At 41.6% G+C, this 16,294-nt stretch overlaps 1 protein-coding gene across 2 annotated transcripts; it reads right to left on the bottom strand.

Annotated features, from left to right (window-relative positions):
• Window positions 1-769: 769 nt before the first annotated feature.
• Window positions 770-9,522, bottom strand: LOC143933744 (C3a anaphylatoxin chemotactic receptor-like). Of its 2 annotated transcripts, XM_077456740.1 has the most exons (3): window positions 9,340-9,522; window positions 8,432-8,492; window positions 770-4,266 (listed from the first exon to the last, which is right to left on the bottom strand). In XM_077456740.1, exon 3 carries the CDS (start codon window positions 4,209-4,211, stop codon window positions 3,264-3,266), a length of 948 nt encoding a protein of 315 aa, XP_077312866.1. In that variant the 5' UTR covers window positions 4,212-4,266; window positions 8,432-8,492; window positions 9,340-9,522; the 3' UTR covers window positions 770-3,263. The 2 variants fall into 2 exon arrangements, with proteins under 2 accessions (XP_077312866.1, XP_077312867.1); XM_077456741.1 differs by lacking the exon at window positions 8,432-8,492.
• Between the last annotated feature and the right edge of the window lie 6,772 nt (window positions 9,523-16,294).

Below are 16,294 nucleotides of genomic sequence, written 5' to 3'. Positions count from 1 at the left end.
GTTCTGGTGTGAACCGAACCGGGGGGGGGTGTTCGGCTCATCCTTAATCAACACAGATACAGTAACACTTGGGAAACACACAGGGCTCCCTAGCTGAACCAATGTAGCCTTCATGTTAGGCAGGAAAGCTGCTATATTTTGCCCTGCAGTCTCTTGTTAAGCAAGAGATCACATTCTTCATTCTTCCAACTATATACATCCTATCAACTTACCTAGGAGGATGCTACAGCATTCTTAATTGGTCTCCAGGACAGGAAATAAAGAAAATTCTCCCCAATAAATTACAGTTAAGGTCCACATACATTTTATTGCAATGCTCACCAGGGACACTATCATGGCATGACATCTGTATGTCCCCAGAGTTCTATCTTCCTCCCATGAGATAAATAAACCACATATTGGTAGGTTATTTGTCTCCCACCCAAGATCCCATGATTGGCCTTGGGGCACCATGTTTGTTGTTGGATCGTGGAACGTTTGAATGTTTATCGTCATCTCCATGACCCTAGCTAGTGATCCCTAGTTGAACATGGATAGAAAGGTCCTTTGGCTTCCGTATTGTGCGGGCAGAGCCAGACTCTGTCTAATATTTGTTGGTAGCTTTAGTTTGTGTGCTAGGCTGTAGGACTATGACGGGGCAATATTTTGAGGGAACAAGTTACTGATTTCATTGGTTAATTAATTGGCAATCAAAGAAAAATTCATAAAGACATGAAAACTATTGCAGGTTTTTGATGTGTTTACACCTTTATTGATATAGTATATAATATTTCATGTTATATAGGACACAATAAACAACACCTAAGAAATGTACAATGCTTGCTAAAAGAAAGAACAAAAATGTACACAATAATATTACAACATTTAAATAAAAATATGAATAATATTAAAGACGATTGGATATAATATACATTAAAGATAACTAGGTATTTTTGGTATTATTGATAACTAGGTGTAACTCCATTTTTGTTGAGAAATAATGTTGTTTGTTAATGCCGCAGTACCTTTATGAGGAGGACAGGCGGCTAAGAATAAGGGGTAAAAACAGATGGATGGACCGAGTTTTTATCTCCCCTCGGCAGTCCACCAAAAGTGTAACACTACTGGCTGACAACATGGTACATATGCTGCTGCCTTTATCACGGGTTGCAGAGTTTGACAGGCGGCACAGCCAGCCATACTCACCTATTGAGATAAATAGAGCTGTACCGCAACTGTAAGCCAACCACTTGGCTTGCAGTTGTTTTTTCAAATCAAATCCTTTTTATTATTTTATATGTAAACACCATTAACACAATATAGACAAAACCACAAAAATAAAAATCACCCCAGACCACCCCCCTTCAACAAACCCCACTAGCCCACCACCTCCCTGCTCACTCGGAGTATATATGACACACAAAAAAAAGAATAGATACAAAAGAATATTATATATATATATATAATATATCCCATAACATCTTCTTCCTGGCGATTACTCCCTTGGAACCCCCTCTGGAGTTCCCCTGGCCATAACATAGATTGGATTACACACCTACTGCTCTGCCTGGTGATCCCCAAATCGATGGGCCAGTATGCAACATCTAATGTTCTTGCCCCCACTACACAGTCTTATGCAAGCTTACCGCTGTAAACTTTTAAAACCTATTAGACTTTTGATGCCTTTCTTTGCACTTAACTCCCTCCCACCCACCATATAGACAAATGAAGGGGGGGGGGGGTGCTCTGTTGTTCTATGATGTTGCTCCAGTCTCACCACACTTGCGTGCCCGGAAGTGCTGTGTCACTGGGACCTGGCTCTTTACCCATGTAATCAGTTGTGTCCAATCACAGCTGTTCACATGTAAACAAGATAATGCAGTTTATGGGCTCTCCTCGCCTCACACTAACAGAGTGTGAGGAGAGGAGATCTGATCAGCAGCATTTCCTCACAAGGGAGATCTGTACAGATAATGAGGGCACTAATCATCAGTGCAGCCCAAACAGTGCCCAGCAGTGATGCCAATTTGTGATGCAAGTCAGTGCTGCCTTTCAGTGCCCATCAGTGGCTGCTCATTAGTGTCACTCATCAGTGCCCATCAGTATAGCCCATCATTGCCCATCAGTGCCACCCATCAGTGCTGCCTAGCCATGCCACCTATCATTGCTCATAGTGCTTCCTATCAGTGCCTATCAGTGCCCATCAGTGCTGCATATCAGGGTCACCTATCAGTGCCTATCAGTGCCACATATTAGTTCCTCCTTTATCAGTACCACCTTATCAGTACCCTTCAGTGCTGTCTCATCAGTGCCCATCAGTGGCACCTCAATAGTGCCCATCAGTGAAGGAGAAAAATTACATATTTACAACATTTTCAGCCAACAGCTGAGACAAACCTTTTTTTTTAAAAAAATTTTGGTCTTTTGCTTTTTTTTTAAGCAAAAAAAACAAAAAAAAAAAAAACAACAATAATTAAAAACCACCCCAAAAAGCTCTATTTCTGTGAAAAAAAAGATAAAATTGAATTTGGGTACAGTTGCCCCCCTAATCTATGTACCCGGCCCCTAATCTACATGCAGGGTACCAGACGCATGGATTCCAAAGGTTTTTTTTTCCAAAGCACATGATTAGAGCCTGAGGCTCTAATTGGCTTCAGAAAGGGTGGGCTTGGGGCGCAGAGCACTGTGCCCCAAGCCTACCAAGTTGTGTGACATTAGCTAAATAATATTCGCTAATATCCTCCTGTTTCTCCTCCTGGCCAAACAGGAAGCGGGTCCTGAGATCCATTTGGCCGGTATCCCAAGATCTGATTGGCCTCAAGTCCTAAGTCCTGATTGGCCGGGAGGAGAAGCGAACGCCAGGACTCAGGAGGAGATGCAGGGGGAAGCCACAAAAGCCACAATCTGAATGGAGTAAGTGCGGGGCTGGCAGGCGAGCAATGTGGTAATGTGAGCAAGCACGCACGCGTGCGCGGAGGGGTTGTTTACTGGCTGGCTTGGAGGGGTAGCTGGCTGGCTGGGCGGGGAGGATGCGGGCTGCCCCACCCACCCCAAGCAAATTGAGCACCAGCCGCCACTGCTTTTGATTGCAAACTTGTAGTGCCTGGTAGTTGGTAGTAATACCTTTTATTGGCTAACTCAAGTTATTCAAGATACAGGCTTTCAAGACCCCTCTCTGAAAATGGTTTATCCAATTCTGAAAACCTACATAATTGTATATAGAGAAACTTCAGTTCAAATAAAAAATGAATGCAGCAGTATTTGCAATGCAATTTAATTGAAGTTTATTTAAAGTCACTCATTGCATTTTGCATTCTAATTTTGATGGATGTTCTTGAATCCTGGCTTCGCTTTTTACTTAACAAGGCATAAAGAATGGGATTCAGGCAACAGCTGACCGTCACCAGGCAAATGCAAAGAGAGCTCATGGTCAAGTCTAGATGCAAATGTCGGATATTGGTCCGCTTTGCTATAAATGGCCACACATTGTATGGAAACCAACAGCCGAAAAAGCCTCCTACAGCAGCTGCGATAATCTTGAAAGTCCTGTGAAATGCCTGTGGACGTTTATATTTACCAGTATGCAGTTTGTAGATAATTAAACCGTAGCAGATAAGGATTACGGCAAAAGGCAACGCGAACATGACAAGACTTCGAGAGATCATGAAATATTTTTTAAAGGAGCCATAGGATGGGACCTCATGGTTACGTACTTCATAAACTTTTAGGTCTTCGTGCTCTGGGACAGCTGCAAAAAACGTATGAATTTCATTAGGGAAAATATATATTTGCAGTACCACAAGTGCGAAACACAAGATCCACAGAACAACCGAAGCAGTGATGGCTAACCCACGCGTTTTATGTGTTTTTGCCCAAATTGGCCAAAAGATGGTCACAAATCGATCAATACTAATGACCGTTAAGAAAGCAACACTGGTAAAAGAGTTTATGTGCAGCATGCTAACATTAAAATAGACAATGGGTAAACGAACGTTGTTATGATCCAATAAGAGCCATTCGGCTATACGCACTGGAAGAGAGATACAACACAAAAAGTCAGCGATGGCCAAATTGAGAAACCAAACCGCACTGACGGTCTTCATTCTGCAGCCGGTGATCCATATGACCAAACCGTTTCCAATGACTCCCACAACAAATGTGAAAATGTAACAACTGATAGTTGTTACTTTTGTGATGGTGTAGGCTAGTTCATATGAGGATTCGGAATACATTGTATCCTTTTGTCTTTTTGCTACTTGAGCCAAATTCTTCAAGCTAGATGCGCTCCTATTAAAAAAAATACAAAAAAGTAAAAAAGTGTTAAAAATGTAAGCAAATTGATGAGTCCACTTACCAATGTTTACACCCAAGATTTACACAACTTTGGCACAAAGTTCACACACAACTTTCACATATGATTCTTTTGAAATGAAAAGTTCTAATCTGCAGTGCAAGTCATAGTACTCATTTTCCAATAATTACAGTTCTTAAATTAAATTACAAAAAAAGCCCCACAAAAAAATAAAATATGTCATTACAGCCAGGGGCGGACTGACCATTCGGGCACACAGGCACTGCCCGAGGACCCCATGCCATCAGGGTTGTCAGCCTCAATAAAACCAGGGACAGTATGTAAAAATCTGAGTTTATTTAAAAATCCCAAGATTATAGCTGCCCCACCTCTCCAGTACCTTTTCAGTGTGTGTATGTGTATTCTGTTTGTGTATACTGTGTGTGTATATTGTGTGTCTGTGTGTGTATACTGTATGTGTGTGTATACTGTGTTGCCCCATAATCTATTGCCTGGGGGCCCCATAATCTTCTATTGCCCAAAGGCCCCATAATCTTCTCCTATTGCCCGAAGGCCCCATCATCTCTTATTGCCCGGGGGCCCCATGAGTTGTCAGTCTGCTCCTGATTACAGCTACTACTAGTTAATCACATTCAGATGGTCTTGCTCTACAATGTTGAAGATGTTTCACCAAAAGCATTTTTAGCCACACGGATTACTCAATTACCTTAACGCTTTCATGCCTAAGCCTTTTTCTGACATTTGTTGTTTACGGGTTAAAATTACTAAAATTACTAAATTACTTAGAACTCCCAAACATTATATATTTATATGTATTTATTTATTATTTTTATAGAGAATCTAGAGAATAAAATAGCGATCATTGTACTTTTTTATGTCACACTGTATTCGCGCAGAGGTCTTTCAAACACTTTTTGGGGAAATAAGGCACTTTTAGGAATTTAAAAAAACTAAACAGTAAAATTAGCCCAATTTTTTTGTATAATGTGAAAGATGAGGTTACGCCAAATAAATAGATATTTAACATGTCATGTTTTGAAATTGCACGCACTCATGGAATGGTGACAAACGACAGTACCTAAAGATCTCCATAGGCGACGCTTTAAAAAAATTAACGGTTACCAGGTTAGAGTTACAGAGAAGGTCTGTGATTTGAACACTGTTTACATATGCGGGGGCGCAACTTACATGTGTGTTTTCTTTGCTGAACATTGATCATTCCTTTAGCTTAATGAATGAGTTGAAGCTCAGCTGATCTCCAAAATCCTTTCCTGTGCAAGCAAAAAATATATTTTTCTTTGCACATAACTGGGTATTTGTTTGCAAAGTAAATTTTCACAACATTCACTAAGGGACAATTATCTTGCAAAGTGCAAATTGCTTTCCAACGGGAACAGCCTATTTGCATTTAAAGGGATTGTAAAGGATTATTTTTTTTTCTTAAAATAACAAACATGTTATACTTACCTCCACTGTGCAGCTCGTTTTGCACAGAGTGGCCCCGAACCTGGTCTTCTGGGGTCCCTCTGCGGCTGTCTCTGCTTCTTCCCGCAGGTACTTCTCACGTTCTTGCGAGCTCCCTCGCATGGTGAGAAGCACCTGCGGGCACGCTCCCGTGATACAGCGAGCGGCTATAGCCGCTCACTGTATCACACGGCCCCGCCCCCGGCGCGCCACGTCATTGGGTGTGATTGACAGCAGCACGAGCCAATGGCTGCGCTGCCTTCAATCCATCCACTCCAGCCAATCAGCGGCCAGGCTGAGTGGTGAAGAGGACGGCGGGGTGAACACAGGACTTTCGAGGGGTGAGGTAAGTAAAACGGGGGGGCTGGGGGTGCCGACACTGTGAGATATTTTTTCACCTTAATGCATAGAATTCATTAAGGTGAAAAAACATTTACCTTTACAACCCCTTTAAGTAAATCAAACCCTATATATCTTTTAGTGCAGCAGCTTCAGCTGGTATTTTTTTTATAAAGGGAAATTGTTTTATCTCATGAAACACAATGGGGTTGATTTACTAAAGGCAAATAGACTGTGCGCTCTTCAAAGTGCAGTTGCTCCAGAGCTTAGTAAATGAGGTAAAGCTTCACTTTGAAAAGAATACCCAATCACGTGCAAGAAAAAATAAAATTAAAAAAAAACAGCATTTTTGCTTGCACATGATTGGATGATGGTGGTAGTCAGCAGAGCTTCTGCTTATTTACAAAGCTCTGGAGAAACTGTTCTTGCAAAAGTCTTTTTGCCTTTAGTAAATCAACCTCATTAAATATAGAAAAGAGCGGAGCTAAATAGGAATGGTATTGGACCATATAACAAAAACTATTGTTTAAACATTCAAAAACTTGTGCAAACATAATTAAATGTACACAAAAATAGAAATTGTAAAGTTAATGAAATGTAAAGTCTACACTGTGAAAAGTGGATAAAAACATTAAAATGGAGTTTTGAAAAATAAGTGAAAAAAACAACAAACATGTTGAAGTGTTGATCCCGGTGAGTAGATATCAACCTCCAAATATGAAGACAATAATGCATGAAAATAAAGCAATGGGAGAAACCACCACCGATAAAACTGAGGCTTACCGGAACGTATGGACTCAACAAGGTATATGCCAAACGAGTCCTCAAAGCTTTGTGGTGACAATGCAACCAATGATTGGAAACAACAGCGTTTAGGGACGTTTGACCCTGAAGGTTGTAGTCACACATTCCTCCAGGGGGTAAACATCACAAGAGCAAAACTCAGAGGTGGAATCCTTTGCATGGGTTCACAGATTTTAACCATAAATTAAATAAAAATTCCACATAGTGTGAATCCGCTTAACATGAAATTTATTAAAAAAATATTAGAAAACACTCACATTTGAGTAGAAACAACAAGCACTTGTATGACTGGAATATTAACGTAATGGAAACAGTAGGCTCAACTCGACGCATTTCATCTGAGAAAAACATCCCCTGGGGTGACGGAGCTATTGGAGCTAAATGGAGCTATTGCAAGCTTCAATCTGTCGGCTTGTATTAGAATAAACCAAAGATCCAATGCCTCTCATCTACTTCACTTGAAATAAATGTGTCAAGGCAGATTGCAAGCAAAGAAAAAAAAGAAAGAAAACCTCTGATATAACTTGAGCCTCCACTTATATTGCCTAAAAACAATTGGTCAGTGAAGTTAACCCTCTAACATCTTCTCAAAAGCTAACCGCCATTAAACTAGCAAACAGTCTGTGAGATAGAATAGGAGCCTTCATTAAAGGCTTCTGATTCAGATATTTAATTGAAAAAAGTCAGCAGATGACTAAATAGGTAGCATGCTCACAACACTGGATTTTAAGTTCAAAGTCCTCCTAGGAGCACCATCTGCTGGGCTCTTGCAGAGATATTGAGTAACAATATGGTATGGTATTTGCTCAGTGTTATTTTTTTGCATTTTATAAACCATTGTTTTAAGTGATAAATTAGTTTTCAAGGACATTATCAAACCCAAAGTAACCATGTAATGTATGTGGAAAATAATGTATGGTAATATAGGTGTTCAGTTGCATTTGTGTAATTTTAAAAACTTATTGAAAAATGTACAACAATAAAAGTAAATTCTCAATATAAAGGCAGAATATCCATGCTCAAACACATATATTTATTTAAGGGTATATCAAAGGTGGATCTGCCAGCCTTATTGTCTAGTTGTCAGTGAAACTAACCCTCTTTGGCATCTCCTCATTAGCCTGTAAGATAGAAAGTCGGAGCCCTCTTTGGGGGGCTTCAGATTCAAATATTTGATAGTACAGCAGATGACTACGTAGGTAGCATGCTTGCATGGATTTAGGGTTCAAAATGGATTTAAGGTTCAAAGTCCTTCAAAAAATCAGTGATCTGGGCTCATGTGAAGACGTGGGATAATCTATTTACTCAACGTTAAATTTTGGGATTTAAGATACCATTGTTTTGGGTGTAATAAATTAATATTTTTGGGTGTGATAAATTGGTTTGCATAGAAACTACCAAGTCGAGACCAGAGTACCCATGTTATTTATGTGGAAAATAATGTACAATAATATAGGCGTTGACTTGCGTTTGGTTTATGTTAAAACTTCTATCTAAAAATTTACAATAAAAGTGGAATTTTCTAAACATTACCTTGAGCGAAGTTATCATTAAGCATTTCCCATTGGGTTAAAGGATGAATAATCACTATATGCTACGAAAGCAAAAGAAAAAGATAGCTAAGTTAAAATTTGTATTCATGAATGTATAAAATAAATGTGGTGTTATACCTAAATGCATTAAGAAAAAACAAAGCATGTAAGAGGAAACCATGGACGTTTTACATAATAGATTGTAAGCTCTAACGAGCAGGGCCCTCTGATTCCTCTTGTACCAAATTGTAATGTAACTGTAATGTCTGCCCTCATGTTGTAAAGCGCTGAGCAAACTGTATATAAAACCTGTATTATAATAATAATAATAATAATAATAATAGAAAAATATTTATTTGCTAAGGCTCCATTCACACTTGCATGACTCCAAAGTTATACTAACTTTGGAGTGCAAGTTTGATGCAACTTTGAACCAACTGTAGATGGGTACAACTTGAATACGACTTTGACCAGTGATAATGGACAACTGATACACTGTATAACATTCAGGTAGTACTATCATGCAACTTTTGAGGGTTAACATTGAAATCTATGGCCCTCAAGTTGAATAAAAGTTAGATCAAAGTAGTGCATGAACTACTTTGAAGTTACTGCAACTTTAAGTCGTGCATATATAAATGGTTATCATTGCAAAACGTGGGGAACAACTTGTCATATGACATTTATGTCCAAAGTGTGAATGGAGCCTAAAAGAACAAGCAAAGAAAACAAAAAACTTTGAATAAATGATAATAGAAAAATATTTAGCATCATTTACGATGGTCCGAATTAGGAACATACGCTCTACCCAATCATCTAGAAAAGAAGTTGAGATGACATTTGGAGTCAGTCTAGGGAAAATAATTGAGTAAATCAGTCCATGTAAATCCATTTTTGACCCATACCTACCTTACTCACGTAGACCGGCCTTTCAAAGATGTGGCAAGTAGTTCAGTTTATACGTTGCATGTATAAGTTTGCTTCTGTAGGTATAAGAAATTGCTTCTGAAGTTGGCTTTGGTGCTTGACTATGTTCTTCTACTACCTGGATAATGATCAACAGCCTTAGGCACGTCCAGCCTTAGTGTTGTTTATACTGTATAATTTTGTCTCAGTCTTGTAACGATATGTAAGTGTATCAGCGTATCACTATGTACTATCTATCACTGGAAGAACACATGATCCACATCACGCTATGATAATACAATAAGATAGTGCATATCAAATGCAAAACATTTCTTGTAAGGTTGGGTGTTATTGTTTAAGTTTAAAGGGATTGTAAAGTAAAACATTTTTTTTTTCTTAAAATAACAAACATGTTATACTTACCTCCACTGTGCAGCTTGTTTTGCACAGAGTGGCCCCGAACCTGCTCTTCTGGGGTCCCTCGGCGGCTGTCTCTGCTTCTTCCCGCAGGTACTTCTCACGTTCATGCAAGCTCCCTCGCATGGTGAGAAGCACTTGCGGGTGCGCTCCCGTGATACAGCTGGCGGCTATAGCCGCTCGCTGTATCACACGGCCCTGCCCCCCGGCGTGCTGCGTCATTGGATGTGATTGACAGCAGCACGAGCCAATGGCTGCGCTGCCTTCAATCCATCCACTCCAGCCAATCAGCGGCCAGGCTGAGCGGTGAAGGGGACGGCGGGGCGAGAGCGGGACTTTCGAGGGGTGAGGTAAGTAAAACGGGGGGGCTGGGGGTGCCGGCACTGTGAAATATTTTTTCACCTTAATGCATAGAATGCATTAAGGTGAAAAAACATTTACCTTTACAACCCCTTTGAGGCCCGGTTCACACCGCTGCGGGGGGAGATCCGGATGTGATTCGCACAGCAAATCACATCCGATCTCCGTAGCGATGCGAGTTCAGCCATACAGATAGTATACAGATAGTATGGCTGAATTCGCAGCGCTCCCGCAGCAAACTCGCACGGGACCCTTTTTTGGGTCCGCAACAGAATCGGATCGCATGGGGGTTCCCACCATGCGATCCGTTTCCTGTGCGAGTCGGCAGATCGCACTGCGATATGCCGACGGATCTGGGGGTGTCATTAACATAACATTGACACTCCCAGCCGTCCGCATAGGGCAGTGTGAACTGCCGGTGGGAGGTGTGCGATGCGGGTAAATGCCGCGGATTCGCGGCGTTCCCGCATCGCTATAGTGTGAACCCGGCCTAAAGCTGAACTCAAGGCTAGTGTAAAATCCATCCATGCAATGGGCCCCCTTTCACTGCATGAGTTACATGCTCATTTTATCTAGATGTGTTGGAATAACTACAGCTAGCGCTCTTCTGCACTCTCTGACGCCCATTAATGTGGACAGGCTCTCACAGTCCTCACATACAATACCAGACCAATGTAATGAATGAAGGATATCATCCTGGGAGTTCTAAGCCCCCCGTACACACGGTCAGACATTCCCGACAACAAAATCCTTCGGATTTTTTCTGATGGATTTTGTCTGAAAACTGGTGTTGCATACACACGGTCGGAGAAAGTTGATCCCATTGTTCGGAACCTGATGACGTTCGTTCGTTGCGACCGGACTACGTTGCGGCTAGTAGCCAATAGCTTTGGTCTAGGAATTTGATCTGAGCATGTGTGGCACTTTGTCCAATCGGAATTCTCTACACACAATCGGACGAAGTCCTATCGGATCATGTTGTCGGAAAGTTTTATAGCCCAGCTCTAAAACTTTGTCCGTCGGATATTCCGACGGAAACAGTCTGATAGAGCCCACACACGATCGGATTTTCCGACAATATAATCCGAACTGACGTTTTCCTTCGGAATTTCCGACCGCTTGTACAAGGGCTTAGAAGGTTAGTTGACCTTCTTTGATATATAGGTCCATTCAATGTGGTGAACATAACATCATAAATGTTGGTGAAGGACACAGCATCACAGAATTTAAAAAGAAGAAGCTCATCAAAGAGCGTAACCCATACAGGTGTGAGGTGCCGCCATTCAGGATGTTTTTTTTCTCCGTTTACATCACTATTGATGATGATATGCATGTTTTTCACATTCTTATGTATTTTATCCCTAAGTTATATTTTAATAAATGTTACTAGCAGAGAGCACTATGGTTTGCTTTTGTCTTTATAGGGTCACACATGACTGAATGAGATCCCGGGAGGAGGTCTAAACTGTCTAGGTGCACTGTGATGAGGATTTGTGTTCCCGAGGTATCCTGAGAGATATTACATCAGGCGTGTGTGACTCTGTAGTGAGGTCTACACATTGAGAACCTGGGAGTAGATCTGTTTGCCCAGGTTACACCAGGAGTAGGAGTTGGTTCCCCTGAGGCATCCTGAGAGATATAAATACAGGCGTGTGCGACTCTGTAGAGGGATGAACTTTTGGAAGTGAGCAGGCATTCCAGCTAGAGGTGGTGGTCACTGAAAGGAAAAGTCCAGCCTGGGCTCGTTTGGCTGGGCTTCTCCTATGGGTCACAGGAGTGCAATTCGTTTTTTCACTCCTGTGACCCATTGTGACGGAAGTTCGCTCTCTGCTGACGTCACTAGAATCAGTCCAGGCACCGCGTCATCATGACAATAAAGTCTGGATCTGCCAGGTGCCTGGACTGATGCCCGTCTCAGCCTCTCAGCGAGTCCACTTTGTCCGCTACAATGTCGCAGTCCCGCTTTAAAGTGGTTGTATAGCCAAATTGGGGACTTTTACCTACAGGAAAGCCTATAATAAGGCTTACCTGTAGGTAAAAAAAATATCTGCTAAACCGCACCGTACTGCAGCGGCGCTTGCGCACAGGGGATTTCCGGCTGGAAGCCCAGCAGACGCCGGACCCTGCCGGAGAGAAATCTCCCGCGTGCATGCGCGGAAGTAACGATATCATGGCTCCGGCCACTCACAGCGCCGGAGCCGCAACACCCAGAAGAAACGCAGAGGGAACATGTTAGCTCCCTCAGCGTGGATCGGGACAGATGTCGGGGCCTCGTTCTAAGGTAAGTATTTCATAATGAGCTAGTATGCAGTGCATACTAGCTCATTATGCCTTTTGCTTTGCAGGTGAGGAAAAAAATAAAAAATTCAGCGGGTATACAACCGCTTTAAGTAGCTGATCGCCACCATTACTAGTAAAAAAAATAAAAATAAATAAACATTCCATAAATGTATCCCATAGTTGTAAACACTTTAACTTTTGTGCAAACCAATCAATATACGCTTATTGGGATTTTTTTTAGCAGAACACATATTGGTCTAAATTGATGAAGACATTAGATTTTTTACATTTTTTTTTTATTGGATATGTTTCATAGGAGAACGTAAGAAAGATTGTCTTTTTTTCTAAATTGTCACTCTTTTTTTGTCTATTGCGCCAAAAAAAAAAACCGCACAGGTAATCAAATACCACCAAAAGAAAACTCTATTTGTGGGAAATAAGTATATACATTTTATTTGGGTACAGTGTCGCATGACCGTGAAACTGTCAGTAACCACTTGCCGACCGCTGTCGGAATATATACGTCGTACCCGTATGTTACTTTGAAATTCCCGTTGTGCGCTGTGACCATTCTTGCTGGAACCGCGGACTTGATACCCGTGATCGTGCCATGGAGCTCAAGAACAAAGAGATACTGATGTAAACAGCATCTCCCCGTTCTGCATAACGACAGGACACTGACCGTCTGCTCCCTGTCATCGGGAGCAGCGATTACTGTCCACATCACACACACACAGCCCATCCCCCAGACAGTTAGAAACACTCCCCAGGACACACTTAACCTCTTCCCCGCCCCTAGTGGTTAACCCCTTCACTGCCAGTGACATTTTTTACAGTAGTCAATGCAATTTTATAGCATTGATCGCTGTATTAATGCCAATGGTCCCAAAAATGTGTCAAAATTGTCCGATGTGTCCGCCATAATGTCGCAGTCATGATAAAAATCGCTGACGCCGCCATTTCTAGTAAAAAAAAAATTATTAAGAAAAATGCCATAAAACTATCCCCTATCTTGTAGACGCTATAACTTTTGCGCAAACCAATCAATATATATGCTTATTGCGTTTTTTTTTTACCAAAAATATGTAGAAGAATACGTATCGGCCTAAACTGAGGATAATATATTTTATATATTTTTGGGGGATATTTATTATAGCAAAAAGTTCAAAATATTGCTGCTTTTTTTTTTAATTGTCGCTCTTTTTTTGTTTATAGCGCAAAAAATAAAAACAGCAGAGCTAATCAAATACCACCAAAAGAAAGCTCTATTTGTGGGGAGAAAAGGAAGTCAATTTTTTTTGTGTGCAATGTCGCACGACCGCGCAATTGTCAGTTAAAGCAACGCAGTGCCGAATCGCAAAAAGTGCTCTGGTCAGGAAGGGGGTACAATCTTCCGGGGATGAAGCGGTTAATAAGTCAATTCCAATATGTAATGCTTATGCTACAATTTATTAGAATATAAAAACACTTTTCTGAGTTCCTTAGTCCTTTTTCCATTTTTTTTTTCTTACCAACGGGCAGCAGGAAACTCGCGCTAATCTGCATGTGGTTAGTTCAACTCTTGTTTTGTTGCAGGCAGATTTATCTGCGTTGACTTCAGGGCCGTTCGCTGAAGATGTATTCCAGTCTGGCTGGCATGGACTTTATAAAACCTTTTTTTAAATCTTGGGAACACAAAACATAGACAAGTGGATCGATGCAGCTGTTGAAATAAGTCAAGGAGATGCAAATTCCGGAGATGATCATGTTGGCTTTCCAGTATTTGCTGTTGTAAGGAACAAATGGCCACGTATTGTAATGAAACCAACAGATGAAGAAGCAAAGCACAATGACAATGATGACCTTTAAGCCCTTGTACACACGGTCGGACATTCCGACAACAAAATCCGCCAGATTTTGTCCGACGCATTTTGTCCGAAACTTGTGTTGCATACACACGGTCAGACACAGTTGTCGGAAAATCCGATCGTACGTAACGTGATGACGTTATTTCGTTACGACGGGACTACGTTCAGGCTAGTAGCCAATAGCTTTGGTCTAGGAATTTGATCTGAGCATGCGTGGCACTTTGTCCGATCAGAATTCTCTACACACAATTGGACAAAGTCCGATCGGATCATGTTGTCGGAAAGTTTTATAGCTCAGCTCTAAAACTTTGTCCGTCGGTAGGGATGAGCTTCGTGTTCGACTCGAACATCGGCTGTTCGCCCGTTCGGCGAATTCCGAACGTTATGGGCCGTTTGCACCAAATTCGTGTGGCGCTCACGGCCCACAATGCACTGCGATGGCGCAGTGCATTGCTGGCTCATGATTGGCCAAGCATGCACTGTGACCCCACATGCTTGGCCAATCACAGCGCCGGCAGCGAGGAGAGCCATGATTGGCCACAGGCAGGATGCCTGTGGCCAATCATAGCTCAGGCTGTGTAGTACACGCCCCACACTATATAAGGCCGCCAGCGCGGCGGCCTTGTGTAGTGTGTTGGCATCTGTAGCAGTTAGTGGGTGTTCTGTGTACCTTCAACACAGTATACACCAATCGTTATGGGCCAATTTTTGGTTCTTGCTCTTCTGTAGTGGTTGTTGACTGCGTGCCCTGACCGCAGTATACACCGCTATATTCACCTATATATCTAGCGATATATCTATCTTTTATAATAGAGCTGTCAGTCAGTGTTAGGAGATTGTGCTCTGAATGCAGTATACACTGCTATATCCACCTATATAGCTAAATATCTTGCTCGTTTTAAATAGAGCTTTCAGTCAGCGGTAGGAGATTGTGCATGCTGTCTGCATGCTCTGAAATAGATGGACGGAAAAACAAATTATTCAGGGGTGATAACCCTTCCCTATGTTTTCCAAAAAGCTTAAAAATATTTTTTTTTGACTGGAGCTACACTTTAAAAATGTACCGGTTGAAAATTACAAACCGATTCAACTTAACACAACAAACCTACACAGTCCCTGTCTTGTTTGCACCGCCTGTATACTGCTGTTCTGAGTATATAGGGCCTGGGGGCCACACGTATTTCCTTTTTTTAATATGGGTACGGGGTTCCCCTTAATATGCGTACAAGACCCAAAGGGGCTGGTAATGGGCAGGGAGGGCTACCCATGCCATTTTTCTCAATGATTTTCAACCATATTGCAGGAACCAGATATAACATTAAAACCGCAAGCAGTTTTAAATGACGTTATTTCCGTTAAATGTCATTTTGTGCAGGGACTGTTCTAAACACAGGAAACACATTGCACTTCACAGGCATACTACAGACACCCCCCCCCCCCCCCCCCCAGGCACGATATTTAAAGGAATATTTAACTTTTTTTTTTCACTTTAATCGTCATTAAAATCAGTGCTCCCGCCAAAACGGCCATTTTTAAAAGTTTTATTGGCATTGACCCATGTCCCCTAAGGCAGGAGCCAGGTCCCCAAACCCTTTTTAGGACAGTATCTTGCATATTAGCCATTAAAATTAACACTTTTCATTTCGAACGTTCGAGTCCCATAGACTTCAATGGGGTTCTAACGTTCGTACGAATTTGGGGTCCGTTCGAAAGTTCTGGTGCGAACCGAACCGGGGGGTGTTCGGCTCATCCCTATCCGTCGGATATTCCGACAGAAACAGTCCGATGGAGACCACACACAGTCGGACAACACGGTCCGATCGGACATTTTCCGTCGGAATGTCCGACCATGTGTACAAGGGCTTAGTGTTTTTGTGAAATGTTTGGTCTTTTAAGAGATCTGATTTTGTAAGCAATTAGAACATAAGAGATGGTAATTATGATAAATGGTAATGAAAAACATACATACATTTTGGATGATAAACATCTTCTTAAACCTTTTGATTATCTATATCCTCTTTGAACCATCCCTCATACTTAGGAAAGCAGTCTGA

Source organism: Lithobates pipiens, unplaced genomic scaffold, assembly GCF_037356315.1.
Source record: "Lithobates pipiens isolate NorthernLeopardFrog02 unplaced genomic scaffold, aLitPip1_a1.2 Scaffold_27, whole genome shotgun sequence".
Taxonomy (NCBI): Eukaryota; Metazoa; Chordata; class Amphibia; order Anura; family Ranidae; genus Lithobates; species Lithobates pipiens.
Note: the sequence above shows the minus strand (reverse complement) of the source record. Positions and strands in the feature narration are given on the sequence as shown.

Coding starts and splice junctions, on each gene's coding strand:
- LOC143933744 (XM_077456740.1), bottom strand. CDS start 4,211: ATGTATTCCGAATCCTCATATGAACTAGCCTACACCATCACAAAAGTA.